Consider the following 19,443-nt stretch of genomic DNA (forward strand, 5'->3'; position numbering starts at 1 on the left):
TAGAAAATCCAAGGGAATTCACAGAAACAATCAGAACTAATCAGAGTTTGGAAGGATTGCTAGATAACGAACTCAATAAAGAAAAATCAGTTACACTCCTATGAACCAAAGACAAATAATTAGAACATATAGTTAATAAAGTTATTAATAAGAAAACTGTAAAATATTTAGGAATTACTCTAACAAAAGAAAACTTTAGTGAAAGGAATAAAAGGTAATTTATATACAGTTATACCATGTTCAGGGATGACTTAATATTATAAGGATGTCAATTTCCCTAAAAGTAAATATAAATCCAATGCAAGTCCAATAAATACAAACCAGGGTTTTGGGTTTTGTTTTGGCTTGTTTTGGCACCAAAATTCTTATGTAAAGGTGATGATAAAATTCACATGGAAAAGGGAAGGGATAAGAATAGACAGAGAGGGGCTTCCCTGGTGGCGCAGTGGTTGAGGGTCCGCCTGCTGATGCAGGGGAAACGGGTTTGTGCCCCGGTCTGGGAAGATCCCACATGCCGCGAAGCGGCTGGGCCCGTGAGCCATGGCCGCTGAGCCTGCGCGTCCGGAGCCTGTGCTCCTCAACGGGACAGGCCACAACAGTGAGAGGCCCACATACCGCAAAAAAAAAAAAAAGAATACACAGAGAAATTTTGAAGAACAATATAGGAGCAGGGCTTTTCTGACCAGATACCAGACATATATTAAAGTCATAATAGTTAAGACAATACGATATTGGAGCGGACAATGGAATAGAATAGAGTGAGTCCAAAATAGACCTATGCAATGTGACTATATTAAAATTAAAACCCCAAACTTCTATTCAGCAAAAGACACCATAAGTAAGTGTCTTTGGGAACCAACTTTATTTAAAAACAAAAGTGCTTCTAAACTAACATTTTGGTCAAGCTGTCCTTGACGCCCAACAACAGAAACAGTACAGCATGGCGGTTAAAATACAGATGCTGGTGTCTTGGGTTTCTATTCTGGTTCTGCCACCTAATTGCCGTGTGACTCTGAGCCAGTGCTTGTGCTTCACTTCCCCTATTTGTCAGAAGGAGACAAATACCTTACTATGTTGTGGGGATTAAATCAATAACAACTGTAAAGTGCCTGGCAAAATGAGGATGTATTTGTTATTAAGGTTCAAGTGACATTAAGGATTGATTACTATTATCATTACACCACTATGGTTACCTAAAATTTCCACGACACTTTGCAAATTTTCAACCAGTTTCACCTCTGTGATTTCATTCTAAGAATCTGTCAGAGTACCTGTGTGAACAGATAAGGAAGGTTCCATCCCAAAGCTTCTGTGATCCTGGTTTTCAACTATAAAACAAAGAGATAATCTCCAAGGCTCTTTCGGGCTTTAAAAAAATAATTTCAATTTTACAAGGAAGAAATGCTAACTGACTTGCCTTGGGTCACAGAGAGTTAGGATTAAACCCTAGGTCTCCCATATTAATTTGCATTACAAAGATACAATGATAATTTCCCCAGGCTCTCCCTGTGTCTAAATTTCTTCTTGTAATTGTAAGCCAGATACTTAGGAAGGTAATTCACTGGGGGGATCATTCAGAATATTACTGATATATTCTAATGATCTGAAGCATCTAACTCATTGCCAGGGAGGGAATTAGCAAAGATATGGCTCTTTTGTGAACAACATTAACATGGACCATGGTAATACCAGTAATAATAAAGAAAGAATTACCTGGGCAAGCAGACCTGGTTGGATCTGAAGAGGCTGAGCTCCTGGGGCTTGAGTGACGATGGGAACTGCGTTTTCCATTCTCACAGAGTAGCCAGCATGCTTAGAGGGAGAGGCCTGCAATCCTAGTCCAGACAACGGGCAAGGGGGAAAAGGGCTAAGTGACTGGAAACAGCTGGACGAGGAGAACCTTCCTGGCCTGCTGTGTCAGCTCTCAGCTTCCCTTGGCACTAGATACCGACCGGTCCTTTGGAAGTCTCCCCTTTAGTTTCTAACTTAAAAAAAAAAATTTTTTTTTTCTTTTGGCCGTGCCGCATGGCTTGCGGGATCTTACTTCCCCGACCAGGGATTGAACCCAGGCCCTTGGCAGTGAAAGCGTGGAGTCCTAACCACTGGACTGCCAGGGAATTCCCTCTAACTTAAAATTTAAAAAAACCCACGAAAACAGCCTTGAATGTTTTCAGAGACTAGGTCAAATTAAGGAATCTTTAAAGCCAAAAGTGGAACAGTTATGCTGGCAAATTACAGCAGGAAAACAACTGCTTTCGACATGAAGATATATCTGCGTATGTCAAAGCCAGGCCTTGGGGGAGGAGTGAGGCGGCTGGAATTGCACTGATTCAGACTGAACCACGTAGACTTACACCAGGAGGGTTTCAGAAACAAATTCTTGAGCTTTCTGTGTAAACTGTAACCAAGCAGTCAACTCCAGCTTAGAATTTTCAGGAGAAGAGTGCCGGGGTGCATGGCCAAAGGATCACCTGGTGGGCACGTGGTCAGGGGGTGGTGTCCAGGAAATGCTTTTCAGACAGATTTATATTCTTCACAAGAACTGGGACTAGTTGGCTGTTGGAGATCGGCAATTTTTTACAGATAAGCCACACAGGATATTCCATGTGAGGAAATGCAAGAGCTGACATCAGCATAACAATGAGAACACACACAATGTGCTGATTTACAGACAGCAGCTGGGCCTGGGACGAAACCACTGGCAGGTGATGAGAATAACAAGGCACTGACTTGGTGCCGAAACGTAAGTCCCACCGTTTCTAGGCTGGCCACCGCAGTACGGGGGCCCTCCAGTTCAGTGATGCCAGTGCTCTCACGAAAAGAAATGAAGAGGGCTTTAGCAGGACAGAAGAGTTTAGGGGCCGGCGCCCCAGAGGTGGTCCTCTTGGAAGCAGGTGAGAAGCTGTGTCCGCTCAGCCTTACCTTGGAAGCCGGGTGGACACACGATGAGCGCTTGCTGGAAGGGGTCGGGCCGGGCGCAGATCTGGGCCGCTCCCGTCTGCAGGGGCATGCTCCGCTGGGCGACCGCAGCCATGGATGCCGCTGAGGGCTGGTAGAGTGCAGATTGGTAGTTTAGTATGGAGACTTCAGGATTGGCTAAGGAAATAGTGGCACTGGTGGAGGTGGGAGCCTAAAGGAATGGTGGGGATTAAACAAAAATAAACACAAATAAAAAATGAGGGAGGTGGCACGTTGGGAGACACGAATCTAAATCAAATAAATGAACTCAAAGAAGAGCAAACAAACAAACGAAAACCAAGAGCAAAAAAGCAAAAACGGGAGTGGAAATACAGTTGGAAAGTCTCAGGGAAAAGCAGGCACCTGCAGCCCCATGAGACACAGAACCACCTTCGGTGCTTACATTCAGGCCTCTTCCTAACATTTATGGGGCCTGCAAATGCAAATGGACGCCTGCATATCACGTCTAAATACTGCAAAGTTAAAGATCGGCTAAAGGACTTACATTCTGCCCTTCCACTTGGACACGTACACTTTCATAACCACCTGGAAGACTGGGTTTGAGTTTGAATCCCTCTTGGATTCCTTGGCTTGGCCACTGGAACGTGGAGCTGAATGCCTGCCTTCCTTCTCTCCCTGTCCCAGCTCTGTACCACAACTTGAGGGCCTTTGAGTGCATGTATTTGGACTTGGTGGTACAGTCCATACTGGGATGGATGAAACCAAGCCTGGGGTGCCAGGTAGCCAGGGCTTGGCATGGAAGCACACATACCTGGGGAGGGCCCAGGCAGGGGGCCCTTTTTCTCAGGTCTAAGGGCAGCACTGTTTACAGATGCCCTGAGATGTCTGCAGAGCACCGTTACTGTAAAGAAATACGCTGCAGAAACAGAGACGGAGAGGGACATGCTGAGACTGGGGTTACTTGTTGGAATTCGGTGCATTCTCATGCTGGTGTTCAACTACTAAAGCTGGAAGGCAGGGAGAAAAGATGCCAGTGGGCCAAGAGAACTTAAATGGAGATGGGTTAGACAGATACTGAACTTATGTCCTCTTTCCTTTCTCTTCCAGAAAGAGACAGCATTTGAGATTGAAATTCCACGTGAAGCAAAGCCACACACGGAAGGAAAAGAAATTCTAAATTGGGAATTCTCCAGTTTCACCCCATCTTAGTCTTCTTCATGCTGATCCTTTAGCAAGATAGGTGGAGTTACCTATGGCTTCAAATTCAACCTTGTTTCTAAGAGGTTTTGCCACTAGAGGTTACAAGGACTAAAAAAGTAAGGAGGGAAAGAGCCACAAGGATATCGTGGACACATACAAAATTAGGATTTCAAGAAGGGTATGCATGTGTGTCAAATGTGATAAAAAGGATAAAGTCTCATTTTACATGATTTTTATACTTATATTTGATGCTGAATTTCAGTGCAAAGCAAAAGAATTTGAAAGTAATCACTTAAATTATTTGGCGCCCATGTTTAGATTTTAAGATATTATTGTAACAATAAGTGTCTGTTTTTGCAGCACCACACAATCGGCCTCCAGGTAGTGTGACTGGGAATGCACGTGTGACACGTGTGGGCCAGCATCTTTTATTGGGTTGGCCAAAAAGTTCGTTTGGGTTTTCCGTAAGATCTTATGAACTTTTTCCATGAGATCTTAGGAACCTGAACGAACTTTTTGGCCAATCTAATTTTTTTTTTTTTAATTGACGTATAGTTCATTTACAATGCTGTGTTAAGTTTCTGGTACACAGCAAAGTGATTCAGTTATATATATGTGTGTGTGTGTATATTCTTTTTCATATTCTTTTCCATTATAGGTTACTAAAAGGTATTGAATATAGTTCCCTGTGCTATACAGTAGGTCCTTGTTGTTTATCTGTTTTATATACAGTCGTCTGTATTGGGCCAGCATCTGTGTTGCTACTAATGGCACGACTTGTGTTTCCTCTTTGTTCTCTCCATGGCCTCACCTCTCCGGGAGGCTTCCCCACATACACACTTCCCACCACCTGCTTGCACTCTACACACCAGAGACCAGACCCTCCTCACATCCTCCTGCCTCTGGGCTTTCCTCTTCAGGGCACTAGCACCGTTCTCCTCCAGGTTCCTACGCTGGTGCTCAACTACTCCCCCTTCTGGCCAGTCACTGGTACTGCTGCTCCTTCCTTCGAAATGTCCCCAGAACCCTCTTTTTAATCACTACTTCCTTAGCTGAGGCCTGTCCTGGTGCCTGGGACCTGTAAGGCCCTGACTAGTGATGTTCTGGCCTCCGCTTCTTCTCTTCCAATTCTTCTTGGACACAGAGGCTAGAACATTCTTTCCAAAAGACTACTTTGTGCATGTCACCACGCTGCTCAAAAATCTCCAACTGCTGCCTAACGAATGCTGTATATGCACCTTAGTCTGGCCCTCCTTCCTCACAGTTAGGCCAACCTTCCCATTTCAACGTGTCTTCTACTCTCCCTGCTTACGGCACCAGCAAGATAGTCCACTCACTGTGATGGGGCTCTGGTGATGAAGAACAAAACCACGGGGATATTTTGTCAAGGAGTTCACCTGACTGGCTGTGGCTGCCTTAGCCTGAGGACTGAGCTAGGCACCGGGTGGGAATGTTTATTATTTTGGACTCCAGGCTGTAGAGAACATTAGCTCTTCCCACCAAGGAGAATTGTAAGAACACCAAGGGCCTCCAGGGGGCAGCAGATTCCAGGTAGCCTCTCCTAGAGTTTAGGCAGGAGAGGACAGGCTGGGAAGTAAAGCTGGGCCTTAGCAACACACCATGCCAGGAATGGCCTGGAAAACAGGGTCAATGACTCTTCCGTGGGAGTAGGGGACCTGTCGGAAAAGAGTAAATGGCCAGGCAGAGTATTCACACTTCAGGATTAGAACATATACACTCCTTTCCTATGGGGTGGGGTGTGTGTGTGTGTGTACACACAGAGGTGTGCTGTTGTCATTAAAGATTGATATTAAGACTGAAAAAAATCTAGGGACATTTATTTGGTGGAACTGGTAAGGCTGGTTGGTGGGAATAAAAGTAAAAGTCTCTTAGATACCAGAGGCAGCCTGAGTGAGGACTTGGGGATTATTCATTCAGTAACTATTTCCTGGGTGTCATCCATATTTCGAGCAGTGTATTAGGTGCTAGATTCTGCTAATTTTCTGCAAAAGGTTGGAAAGCTGTGGGAAGAAAAGCTCAGTTTCCCGGTCCCTTTTTAGTTCTAACTGCTGGAATTCTGCTGACAAGACTGATGAATTGATTCTCCCCAAGAACTGGAAAAGGACAGGTTTTATCTGTCTCGCAAGGAGATCACGTGGACCCAGCAGTGTGGACACCAGGAGCAGGGGCCTGAGCTGGGGGGCTGCCAGCATCCCTTCCAGTTCTAGAATTCTGTATCAGGCAGATGTCGGTCATAAAAGGATCACAGCATCTCCTTTACCTTATTCCCACATCAAGACAGGAGAGCAGTAAGAGATACCATCTCAGAAGTAACTCCCTTAGTGAGTCATTTCTGGGACCTTTCGATGAGCCAGTGGTCAATACAAAGAGTGCCTGGGATTCTCAAAGGAAATAACCTTGGGAACACACACGTTCTTACAGAGTTGAATGCGACAGCAGAGGGATTTTGTCTGTTGTACGTGATATTGGAGGAGTTTTGTCTCCTGACTCGGTTTGGTGGGAAAGTAGAATTCCTGTTGCTCACACTGTCAGCCCCACCTGCCTTCCCCTCCGCTGCCCACTCACCTGGTTGTGGACGGTGTTCAGCTGGTTGTTGAAGGTCATGGTCAGGTTGGTGGATGTGCTGGGGGCCACGTGTGTGATGAAAGGGGTTTTGCTCTGGTTTACCGTGTCATACATGTTCACCCGACGCTTGCAAATCTCCATGTTCTGGAAACATGATTTGACGCTGTTCATGCAAAAGGCAGAGACAGAGGCATTAGGGAAAGACAAGAGGGTAAGGTGGAATACAGGGGAGAAGATGGAGAGAGAAAAAGAGAGAACAGTTAATCTAATCAACAAAACAACCGGGACACTAAACGTTAGGTCTCAATTTCCTGGATTTCTCATGCAGCATCTGCATTTGCAAGAGTCGGCGGTACTTAGATGAATCCCCGCATTGTCTCACTACCTCTTCTCCCCATCCCGGTGGGTAAAGGTTCTCCACCAGCACAACAGACCTCTTGGCTCTCACTGCATTTCCTCATGCTGCTGATCTGCCTCCACCTTCACTGCTCATTCTCAGCTTTCAAGGTGGTTTCTGGCGCATAAACAAACGTATAAGTTCTCTGATTGGGAGCGTTGAACAGCAGGTGATGACCTGCCTCCACCTTCCTCGCGCTCCCCCTTTCCAGCTAGTTTAGGGCACCGGCGCCATCTAGGGGTCAGCCAAGGAACTAACCAACCCAGCATCGGGACCTCTTGCCGCTCTTGTTCCTCCCTGGATTGTGTATGGAACGAGAGCAGTGATTTTAATGATCACTGCTAGTGGCTAACGTTACTGACAGCGTGGTAGCTGTTTGCAAGCACTGTCTCGTTCAGTCCTACAGCAACCACGAAGGGAAGAGATACGACTGCTGGCCCTATTTCATGAGTAAGGCTGAAGCAGACAGAGGATGGGTAATTTGTCAAGATCAAGAGCTAATTATTGGCAGTCTTCACATACACATGTACATTCTCTTTACCTTCCTGCGTTCTGCCTTTCAGCTTTCTAATTCTTGCCCAGTTACATGAAGTAAAATTTCTCTTCCTCTTTTTCTTCCTCCATTGCATTTGTGAATCAAAACAAAACTCTAATTATGAAAGTCAAGTATAAAAGTGTTGCTGACACCAGCATCAAGGACAAGGAAAGCCACGAGTGGCCTTGACCAAGTTTTTGAAAATCCACCGTATAGTGTCCGTTAGAATTTATACATCGTTTTTCATTCACTTGTGTCTTCTTCTAATTAAACTTAATTTTCCTCAAATGGTAATATTCAAGACAATGAATATTACATTTCAATTTAAAACACTTATTTTAATTATAAATAGTTTAATAACAATATAAAATTCTACTATTTTAAGATTACAAATGCATACTGTTTCCACATACTATAGGTAAGTTATATTCTGGGCCAGGCAGGTGCTTGTGGGCTATCCCAAAACATCCTCTCTGTGAAAGATGTTCTGAACTGACTTAGACATTCTTTCTGAGTTAATGACTACTTACACTGGCTACACAATGCACACTAAAAAAACATTTACTGACTGACAACCCTGGAGAGGAAGGAAAATGTATCTCCAGTAACCAAGAGCTAGAAACACTATTACTAATGCTGGTAATGCCAACATGTTTTGAGCATCTACTAAGTATCAAGCCCACTGCTAAGTGCTTTCACGTGGAGGCTGAAGGAATAAAACAATAGATTTTGTGTTCTTTTTGGACTGTATTTAATGCATCAACGGTTTTCTGACAATTCAACACAAAGCTTTTAGACTCAGAATCTTCTAACTGAAATGGTCTGAGGTTTTTTTTGTTTTGTTTTGTTTTTGCAGTACGCAGGCCTCTCACAGTTGTGGCCTCTCTCGTTGCAGAGCACAGGCTCCGGATGTGCAGGCTCAGTGGCCATGGCTCACGGGCCCAGCCGCTCCGCAGCATGTGGGATCTTCCCGGACTGGGGCACGAACCTGCGTCCCCTGCATCAGCAGGTGGACTCTCAACCACTGCACCACCAGGGAAGCCCTAGTCTGAGTATTTAGTTTCAGTTAGAGGAAAGCACTTTCACGTTGGGTTAATTCTGAGAATGGTTTTTAAGGAATTTGTGCACTAGAATCCTGGCATGGAGAAATAAATGGAGTCTCTTTCACCTGTTAATCTGGATGTTGGGGTAACCCTGGCCGAGCCCCAGAGGGGGGGTCTCTAGCGGGGGGTGGTGGCCTGGAGGTTTCTTCTAGCCCCAGAGTTCTCCATGGTCTGCCCAACAAGTTCTAGGGTTACCTGGGGATCAGGCCTACTCTCGGGTAAGCCTGGGTATGAGCAAAGACCCTTCTTTCCTTCCGAGGCTTATTTTCCGAAATCTAAGGTGTCAGTGCTTCTCTTGGTCTCACACCAAGTTTTGAATTGGAAGCTGATGCCCATGGATTCCACGCTTGGTCTTCATCCCACACAGTGAAGCACCCTATATATCTGTTTCCTTACAGAACCCAGAGACAGACAGCACCCTGAGGTCATTCAACCAAGCCCCCAACTTTATGCAGGGGACTGTCTCACTGACTTGGTGCAGATGGTAACGGGAGCCCTCTAGTCAGCACCCCTCCATCTCCTATCTATAGCTGTTTCTCAGTCATCTCACTTCACCCCGAATACGCAAAGACTCATCTTATGGGGCCCTATCCAGTAAATCACCAAGTTTGCCTTTCTTTTGTGGTATAGACTGACACCCCTTGACTTGCCCCTACCACACCCAGAAAAAGGACAAATCCCGTAATGAGAGTTTGCAAGGGATGGGTCCAAGTTCCTTCTTTATATAGGAGTTTGGTTGTTTCAAACGTGCTTCTAAATTAGAGGCAATGTCTGGTCGTTGCAATACAATTTGACTTGCTCAACAACAGCTAATAAGGAACAGACTTAAAACTGAGGAAGCACCGTCTATGGTAGGTGCCACACCATCCTTTCTCATATGCTGGTTAAGGTCAAATCCAGCCTTAATCAGCCCAATCTGATTGTGCCCATGGCAGGGCCCCTGATGACCTGCAGCGGTCTCTGATCTGCGGCCTCTTCCCGTGTGTTCCCTCTCCCTCCTGACCCTATCTAAAAGCTGCTGCTCTCTCGAGCACCCTGCTTCTCCCAGCAGACACCCAGGGAGGTGACTGTTTATTCTTTCACACCCCAAGTGCCTCGGGGTCGAGAGGCTGAAGTGCTGTCCCTCATTCCTCTCTGTTATAGGCTGAACTGTGCTCCCCAAATTCACGTTAAGTTAAAGTTCTAATCCCCCCCCCCCGCCCCCGTACTTAAGAATGTGACTGAATTTGGAGATGGGATCTTTAAAGAGGTAAAACAAGGTCATGAGGGTGGGCCCTAATCCAATTCCTCAGAAGGAGGAGGAAATTAGGACACAGACACGCATAGAAGGAAGGCCATGTGAAGACACAGGCAGAAGCCAGCCATGTGTAAGCCAAGCAGAGAGGCCACAGAAAAAGCCAACTCGACCAAACGCCTAGATCTTGGGCTTCTAGAATGATGAGAAAATAAATGTCTGCTGTTTAAGACACTCAGCCACTCAGTGGTCCTTTCCTCCTCATTTCGCCGAGGCCTGGGCCACTAGCTCAGTCCTGCCCACCTGGGCGACTTCAGAGGTCACCCTGACTGCTCGTCAGACGTCCCGGCTTCTTAGTTCCTTCTCACCTCCAGTGACCTGTGGTCAATTCCAGCCACCCATTCCTTAGACTGTCCAACCGGAAACTGCTTCGCTTCCCCCAAATTCAAGCCTAGAAATTCAAGCCTCCCATCTGGTCACATTTTCTACCCACCTGGCCTATTCGACTATTACTACACGAACCGATCTTGGAGCTGATCAGACCACTCAGTCTCTTTGGACCCCTCCCATCTTTACTTCCTTTCTCTTCTGGCTAAGCCTCCCGTAGCCATCACTTTGGATTTCAGCTGCTCCACTGCCAACGCCTAACTCCATGTCAACCTTTTTCTCTCAGCAGCCCGGCAACACTCCACCTGACGGACCCAGCTACCTCCATCCCTCCATGTCTCTCCACGCCTGCACCTGGGGAGCTCAGTTACAGCCGCGCTATTCATGTCCAACCTCCGCGCTCAACGGTTCTGCTCTGTTTCTCTGTTCCATTTACTCTGCCACCTCCCACTGCCTCAACTTTTCTACCCTCCTTAAACCACCACCACCACCTTGCTCTCAGCAGGAGGAGACAGAAGCCGGCTGAAGAAGCCCCGCACCTCTCCTCCCCTGCCCCAGCCACACGCCCCTCCTCCATCCGCCCGTCCCATGCGGTTGGCCTAGTCCACCACCTGCCCTCTGAATCCCGGTCATTCCTACTACCTTGGGAAACATCTTCTGAGCATCCTTTATCTCTAAGCTCTTACTACCAGACACTTCCCATCAGCATCTTAAATTGCTCAAGTCCCTTCCATATGAAAGGAAACCCCACCCCTAGGCCTTCCCTAGGCCCCCCTCTGTTTTTTCCCTCCCCTTTCCCAGCCTTCCTTCTTGAAAGGGTCCTATCGATTTCTTCACCTCTCAGTCTTTCAACCTGCTAAACTGGTTTCTGCTTCTACCATCCACTGAAACAGCTCTCACTAAGTCACCAACAACTTCCAAGTTGCCAAATCTGATGGGCATTTTTTTCCAGGCTTATTTGACTTGATCAAGCGACAGCAGACACATCTCTGTTACACACAACTCTCACCAGCCGTTCCCCCGCCGTCAATCCTTGAATGACTTCCCGCTGCTCTTAGAAGAAAGGCTGAAATCCGTAACACGGAAGGCCCGCCCCTGGCCTATCCTGGGGCCTCATCTCTCCCCGTCCTCCAGCTCCTGTGCTGGTCCTGCCCGTGTTGGAGTCTCCATACAGCAACGCCCCTTCCGCTCTCGCCGGCCCTTCCACCAGGCACCTCCCTCTCCTCTGGCGGTCCTGTCCTCGGGTCTTCCCCGCCATGCCCCAAGCAAGGCGCCCTTGTTACATGCTCTCCCCATCCTATGTGACCCCTGATAGCATCCTGGATATGTGGGGACCGCTGGTTTAGTACCTTCCTCTCTCCTATAGATTGTAAACTCCAGCGGGCAGGGGTCCCATCTGCTTTACTCCCCACATACTCCAGCCCCTGGCACAGCACACCGCACAGCGAATGAATGAATGAACAAACGAAAGAACACACCCAGATCCAAACTGGACCGAGTCCACTCGTGACCTCTGCCCCCGCACGTGGCTTTGCGTCACAGACACTGCCATTCTGAGCACCTTGCTTCGTGCACAGACCCCCAGGGTCCGGCCCACCCGGCCTCGTGCCCTCTCACGCTCCACTGTTCCCCCTCTTTGGTGTCAAGAAAACTTCGGCCCAGGGTCCCAATGTGGCCGCCACCTGTTTTGATAAATAGTTTTACTGGAACACAGCCTCCCTCATCGGTTTATGTATCGTCTACAGCTGCTTTCAGCTCTAATGGCAGCGCTGAGCCGCTGTGACAGAGACCGTATGGATGCAAAGCCTCAAATATTTACTATCTGGGGCTTTCAGGAAAAAGTCTGCCGAGCCCTGGAATAAAGCATCGCATGGGACACCTACTGTGTGCTGTGGGGAAAATCGAGTAAGTGTGTCATGGTGACAAAAGGGTGGTTCAGGGTCTCGATCGGAGTGATTCTCTTATCAGCGTCTATGGTCAGCATCTTCTTCAACAGGTCGATGAACTCCCGCCGGTCCGCCTTTTCCACCAACATGTCACTCCCTTCCAAATCCGTCGTCATGTTCACCTGAAAGCAAGCGGGGACAGGTTACCAAGACCCCGCGCGGTCTCCCTCCCCCTAACCCCTCTTATTTTGCATCCTGTAGCTCCATCCTAATCTCTCGGTTACCCCTTCCCAACCCCCGGAAGGCTGTATCTGCCCCGTGGGAGACACTGCCTCGGGTCATCACTGCCCACCGGACGCGGCTGTTCTCTCTGCAGGAGAGACAGAGGGAGGGCATGCGGGGAAGGGAGAGGCCACTGCCGGCACCTGCAAATGTATAAACGTGCCGGGGGTACCCGGCTCCTGTTCATCACTTAGGCGGAAATGCACCTCACATCACGCCTCACTGCAAAGAACCACAGGATGAAGAGAGTCCTGGAGACGGAGTGCGTGACAATGTGAGTGCATGGAATACTACTGAATGGTACACTTACAAATGGTTTAAATGATAAAATTTATGCTACGTGTATTTCCTCACAGTTAAAAAAACAATAATTACAACCAAGCAGTAAAAAGTAAGATGCAAAAAGGTTTATTTATTTAACCTTCCGAGGGCGATGTTGGGGCCTCAGCACCCTCTTCCCACACCTACGGTGTGTCGGTCCTCTTGCAGGTCCTGAACTAGGGCCCCAATTATTCAAGTCCCTGGGTTCACTGGGATCACCTCTGGCCAAGGCAGGCAGGACATCTGAACACAGGATTTTTCTTCCAAGAGCAACTTTATACTAGGATGGCCTTTAAAAGCCTTGTTTTGTGGTGCTTTCTATATTTTCCAAGACATGCACGGGAAAGCAATTTCGGTTTTCTCAGACAATCTAAGCTTCTAATCAACTGACAAGTACACTTTACTCAGAGTCATGATTTTTGGTTACACTTCTCTTCCATAAGAGGTGTGCTAAGTGTTCATTGGTCTGTAGCTTTATTTTTCATTGCTTTGAAGAAAAACTCACTTTGGGTTGCCCTGATTTCAGACTAGTTTTTACCCTAAAAATAGCTGACGTTCTAGAATTTTCTCTGGGCACAAAGGTGAGAGCCTGTGGTCCCTCCAGTGAGCTGAGAGAGACTGAGTGCAGTGGGCTGAATTGTGTTCTCGCAGAAGATGTAACTCCTAATCCCTGTTATCTGTGAATGGGACCTCATTTGGAAATAGGGTCTCTGCAGATGCAACCACGTTACAGTCATACTGGAGTGGAGTGGGCCATAAATCCAATGACTGCCGTCTTTATAAGAGAAAGAGGGGAGACTGGGACACAGAGACAAGAGGGAACATAGGGATGAAGACCCATGAAGAAGGAGGCAGAGACTGGGGGGATGCAGATACAAGTCAAGGGAAACCGAGGATTGCCAGGGGCCACCAGAAGCTAGGAGAAAGGCATGGACAGTTTTTTCCTAGAGCCTGCAGAGGGAACATGGGCTGTTGGTACTGTGATTTCAAACTTCCAGCCTCCAGAACTGCGAGAGAATAAATGTTGTTGTCTTAAGTCACCCAGTTTATGGCCCCTTGTTACGGTAGCCCTAGGGAACTAATCATGGGTATTAAACTCAAATGTACTAATGGGCTTGAAGTCTTCTCAGGAAGACATCAGTATGATTGGCCAGTACTATTTTACAATTGAGAACCAATAAACTGAAGCCATATTTAAAGAGCTGGTGTAAGGTTTTTTAAATTTTTCTATTTTTGGCTGCGTCAGGTCTTCATTGCTGCACACGGGCTTTCTCTAGTGGCGGTGAGCAGGGGCTACTCCTCATTGCGGTGCGCGGGCTTCTCGTGCTTCTCATTGCGGCGGCTTCTCTTGTTGCGGAGCATGGGCTCTCAGCGCGCGGGCTTCAGTAATTGTGGCACATGGGCTCAGTAGTTGTGGCTCGCGAGCTCTAGAGCGCAGGCTCGGTAGTTGTGGCGCACAGGCTTAGCTGCTCTGCGGCATGTGGGATCCTCCCAGACCAGGGCTTGAACCCACGTCCCCTGCATTGGCAGGCAGATTCTCAAGCACTGCGCCACCAGGGAAGTCCTGGTGTAAGGTTTTAAAAATGTTCCACAAACCCAATGGTATTCTTCCTAAGGCTGGCATATCATTATTTAAGGTCAAGGTCAACCACCACAGTTGAGTAATGTGGATTTCTACCCGCCATCCTATATTAATTGCTCTCCCAGAAGTCTTGCTGTGCTTGGTTTTTAAAGGGCTAACACTGCATACTCACCCACGGAGCTTACCTGGGCCATGTCATCTAAACAGTTGAAAATGTACTTCCTTGCTTCTTTTGACTTAATCCCCGTCTCTGCTTCATGGTCATCTGGTGTCTGGTCAAGAGAGGCAAAAGCCCATTGGTAATGTGAATTATTTCCTAGTCACTGTGACTCAAACCTGCCAGCTTCTGCTTCTCCCAGAGGGTCTTTTCCCACCTTTCAGAGAAGGAGTCTAGGATTCTTCTTAAAGTGACCTGTGTGCGAATTCCTTCCTCTCTTCAGCCTCCACACTAACTCATCCCTCCTCCTTCCTTCCTTCCTTCCCATGAACACCTGTTGGAGGCCTGCTCTGAGTCAGGTCTGGAGGATCCCCAGATGAGCAAGATATGCCACAACCCTGACAGCCCTGCATTCTCCCCTAAGTTTAAGGAATAAGGTCAGGTTCCATATGTGGAAAAGCAGAAGCCCTTTTTCCACTTGTCTTACAATGTTAATTTAATTTAATTTATCAAACTCGTATACATCGAGCTCTCCCTATGTGCCAGGCACTATTCTAAAGCACGTGAACTCATGTAATGCCCTTCACAACCATCTTAGGGAGGGCAGGTGCCAGCCCATTTTCCAGAGGGAGAAACAGGAACAGAAAGCTTGAGGAGCCTGCCAAGGTCCCAGGGCCAGTAAATGGCAGTTGGCTCCGGAGTCTGTTCTGTGTGTCCCCTCCGCCTGGGCCCGGGGCACACACACCCAGTTCCCGAACTGGCCTCAGTCTAGGAAGCTGCTGTTTCCAATTACTATGGATTTTTGGACTCATTCATGGATCACAGGTAATTAACCCTTCAGATCTCACTCAAGGACAGCACACCTGGAGCTGCTAAGATCCAGGCTTCGATCTGGGAACAGCTGGCCAAGTGGGCCTGAGGTTCTTAACTAAGACGTAGAAGTGAACCCTGCCCCTGCCCGGCCTCGGCCTCCTCCCCACCGGGACTCTTTTTCACCGGACCTGACCTTGAGCTGCTCACCCTCACAGCTGCCCAACGCCAGCCTCCCGTCAATAGCTTAAGACCCTTGTTTAGCTTCCAGATCTCTTTTCAAAGTCTTTTGCCACCATTGGCCACACATTATCTTTAAATGTATTAGAATATAGCGTGGTTTCTGTCAAAAAAAAACACCCACCCACACTCTTGCAAAAAAAGAAGCACCTAAAATGAACACAAAACACACTTAAGACTTGTATTATTTTCTCCTTCCCAGGAAAAAAACATTAATTTTAATTACTAGGCACAAATCAAAGTGAAAGCAAAATATGTTTCTGTTAAAGTCAAACCACCAGAGTTTATGGTGTGCAACGGTGCACTCCACCACCTGCCGGCCGGGACCAGCAGACCCCTCCCCGGAGCCTTCGGATGCTGTGTTGCTTAGGCTGCTTCCTCTGCCTGGAAGGCCCTCTTCATCCTTTAGGGCCCGGCTCGAATGCTCCTCCCCGACCCTCTGCCACAGCGGGATTAAAGGCTCCCTCCTCTGGCCTCCCACGCTCTGTTCCTGCCAGGAACACAGCGCTGGTCACGGAGAGGAGGCAGGGCTTGCCACACAGGTTCAGGCTCCCCCTGGACTGGGAGCTCCTTGAGGGCAGGGGGTGGTTCATTTCTCTGTCTAGTAACCAACCAGACAGGTCATTAAGATGCACTGGATTAAATCTCAGGAGTTTAGCGATCAGAGTTTGAGCCGCAAAAGGCAGCAGGTCAAGCAAAGTGGTGCTTTTTGAACATTCAGATTCATCCCCACCATGTATCAACCACAGTTGCGCCTCCCCCGTGGCCGAATCACAATCAGGTCCAGGACCAATGGGCTGCTGTCAAAGGCTCCCCACCGACGGGACCTTCTTCCCTGCGTGCTGGGTGCTGGAGGGGACGCTCTTCCTACCTTCAGCCTCCACAGAGGATACGGCGAGTCTGTGTCACGGTTGAAAAACCTAGCTGTCTTTGTCCCTGCGCTTAATAAATATTCTGCTGGCAAACCCTGTGTTTGTGAAATATACCGAATCTGCAAGAAAAGATGAGAATGAGGTCAGGGCTTTTCCTGTCATCATACCTGTGGGACACTAACGGCTCTAGTGTCTTGGAGAAAAACAACCATTTTATCGGGAGAGAAAGAAGTAATCAAAGGAGAGGGGGAAAGAAAGAGGAATAAAGAAAGAAAAGTGAGGTGAAAGGAAGCAAGGTTCAGGAGACAATATAACACTGCGTAGCCCCGTCCATACGTCAGGTTATAAATGAGGTGCCAATCCAGATGAAGAATGAGGGCTTGCTGTGCACACCTGTGCTCTCCGGACCCACCTGATCGTACTCTGAAGCTCCTGGATACAGCGGCCAGCCCAGGAACAGCTCTGCAATGACGCAGCCCAGGGACCACATATCAATTGCCTCACAAAACGGTAAACCAAGGATGATCTCAGGGGCCCTGAAGAGGAAGAATGGAAAAAAATCATTAGCAATTTGGAAATGCAGGCAGCTATTTCTACATGAATTGTACATAAAATCCAGTCTTTCAAACCCGAGGTACCATTACTGACCCCCTGAAGGGCCTGTCATTCTCGAGCTGGATTGAAATGACCCCTCCATCCTTTGACTTGGTCCTCCCCATCAGCAGGGAGCCTGGCTGAATGACTGGCTGAGAAGAAGGGAAGGTCTGTGGCTCTAGAACAGACCCCCAGGGAACCACAGCTATTGACTTCATTACCATTACACTCCAGCCAGATGAGCTAAGTATCATTTCAGAGACACTTGGGGAATTATGTTTTGTAGCTGAAAATTCAGGAAACCAACCTTTAGAGTGCCCAGTTTTTACAAAGGAATTCTTAAGTACAGGTATTCTATTTTCAGTAATATATATAAAACAAGTTGCCTCCACCCAGAATGGGATTAAATCCAATATCTGTTTTTGTCAACAATCCTTAGGAGTTTGTATCACTTTCCCAAGGAAACACTGTGTTTTTTCATTAGCTTCTAAAAAGTTCTCTACTATGACAATTATAGAACCCTGTTCGCGATACCTAGTTTGGGTAGCAATCAGAATTCCATTATAAACCCTTTCCTAACTGTAGAAATTATGTTCCTTCACATGATAAACCAGGTTACATGCTGGAACTTCTAAAGGAAATCACCTAAACTCAACGAGAAAATTTCACATGCAGTTGGTAATCAAAACCAAAGACCACAGAGTACCTCTTCTTTTCTAGGAATTGGTCATGATCACTAGGGGTACATTTTGGAGAAAATCACATTCCGAGTATGAGATACGAACCCAGTTTATGTTTTTTTAAAAAACGTGGCTCGAGGCACTCTGCTGATACATTAGCCCAACTTCTGTTTTCTCTCTGAACTGTCCCCTTGATTAAGCGATACAGGAAGATGCTACTCTCCACCCTTTCAGCAGCCTGGAGTGGAGCGCAGGGAGCGGGGACACCTTTCTCTGCCTACGTTATCTTCGCCCAGCTAGCACGAGAGGTGGGGGGTGGCAGGGAAGGTGGCGTCAGAGACACCTCCACTTGGAGCTTTAAGCTGAATTTTCCCTGCTTAAAAAGCATCTCACCACCTGCTCCTTTTTTTTTTTTTTTTTGCGGTACGCGGGCCTTTCACTGTTGTGGCCTCTCCCGTTGTGGAGCACAGGCTCCGGACGCGCAGGCTCAGCGGCCATGGCTCACGGGCCCAGCCGCTCCGCAGCATGTGGGATCCTCCCGGACTGGGACACGAACCCATGTCCCCTGCATCGGCAGGCGGACTCTCAACCACTGCGCCACCAGGGAAGCCCCCACCTGCTCCTTTAAATTTGCTCTCAGTGCGAATCTTCTTTTTCTCTACATCATGGTACTGAAAAAAAACCCAACAAGAACCAAAGTGTCTTGCTACCAAGTCTTTTGACTTTTCAGGTGTAAAAAGGAGTTTCTTCACTTCCTTGGAGCTGGAGAGTCAGCACTGACTGCTGCCGGTGCTTCCAGAGCTCCACAGTCACGGTCTGGGAGGTAAGAGTGCCTGTCCTGAAGCCCAAGGCTGGGTCTCCCCAGGCTTGGGAGAAGGGAGTTGCTGCAGAGGGCGGGGGCGGCGAGCTGCTGCTTAATGGGTCTGCCCTGTCCCCATCCCCTCACTGCTGGGAGTCTTCAGCTGCCAGTGTTTGCCGGACACTTCGCCCTGTCTTTGGTCTTTTTCTCCTCCAAGCCTAGTAGCTGACGGTCTGTTGTGAATACGGGAGGCTGCTCTTGCCCTCTGGCACTGATGCCCTGGGGACGCTGGGGGTGGTTTTACGACACATCACTGCTGGACTGTCCCGTGTCATGGGGCCTCCGATCCCACAACTGGCCTAGGTCACCGTGTCCAGCGCTGCCGCCCCACACCAGGGCCTCCGGAGCCACCCGATCATTGTGTGTAACCGACCAAATTATTGCAGGTTGCCTCTGGTAATGCAATCTCTTCAGAGGTGGTTTTGGTTTATTTAAAAAAACACATCTTTTAGAAAAGAAGGGAATATTTGAAAAGAACATTATGGAGAGAACAACGTGCTTTTCCTACATATGTATCAGAAGCTGCTTTGCTTTCTGCCCTCTCTGTTCTAGAGTCAGATGTGTCCACCTGCCTCCTCTCCCTGGGAGAGGTATTCTGGTCTGGTCCTGAGAAGCCCCTCCTGTGGCAGCCACTGCTGCCTGAGGATCAAGCATCTCGGCACCTCTGTCCCCTCTTCCTGTGACCTGTCCCTTTGCACTCTGCAGCCTGGACACTCCAGTCTCCAGGTTGGGGCTTAGGAACAGGCTGCTGCTGTTCCATATGGGGAATCTCTGGATGTGACCATGGGGCTGCCCTTCC

At 47.9% G+C, this 19,443-nt stretch overlaps 1 protein-coding gene across 4 annotated transcripts in view; it reads right to left on the minus strand.

Annotated features, from left to right (window-relative positions):
• Positions 1-19,443, minus strand: part of HIPK2 (homeodomain interacting protein kinase 2) — a 187,114-nt gene that overhangs the window by 30,380 nt on the left and 137,291 nt on the right. For 2 of the 4 annotated variants that reach the window (XM_060107539.1, XM_060107538.1), the window contains exons 3-9: positions 16,924-17,047; positions 16,511-16,630; positions 14,618-14,704; positions 12,245-12,429; positions 6,706-6,868; positions 2,923-3,049; positions 1,714-1,835 (exon numbers count right to left, since the gene is read on the minus strand). In XM_060107539.1, the coding sequence (XP_059963522.1) occupies positions 1,714-1,835; positions 2,923-3,049; positions 6,706-6,868; positions 12,245-12,429; positions 14,618-14,704; positions 16,511-16,630; positions 16,924-17,047 (928 nt within the window). Of the gene's footprint in view, positions 1-1,713; positions 1,836-2,922; positions 3,131-6,705; positions 6,869-12,244; positions 12,430-14,617; positions 14,705-16,510; positions 16,631-16,923; positions 17,048-19,443 lie in introns of all 4 variants that reach the window. The other 2 variants (XM_060107537.1, XM_060107536.1) reach the window with 1 other exon arrangement.

The sequence above is a fragment of the Mesoplodon densirostris genome, chromosome 9, assembly GCF_025265405.1.
Source record: "Mesoplodon densirostris isolate mMesDen1 chromosome 9, mMesDen1 primary haplotype, whole genome shotgun sequence".
Lineage (NCBI taxonomy): Eukaryota > Metazoa > Chordata > Mammalia > Artiodactyla > Ziphiidae > Mesoplodon > Mesoplodon densirostris.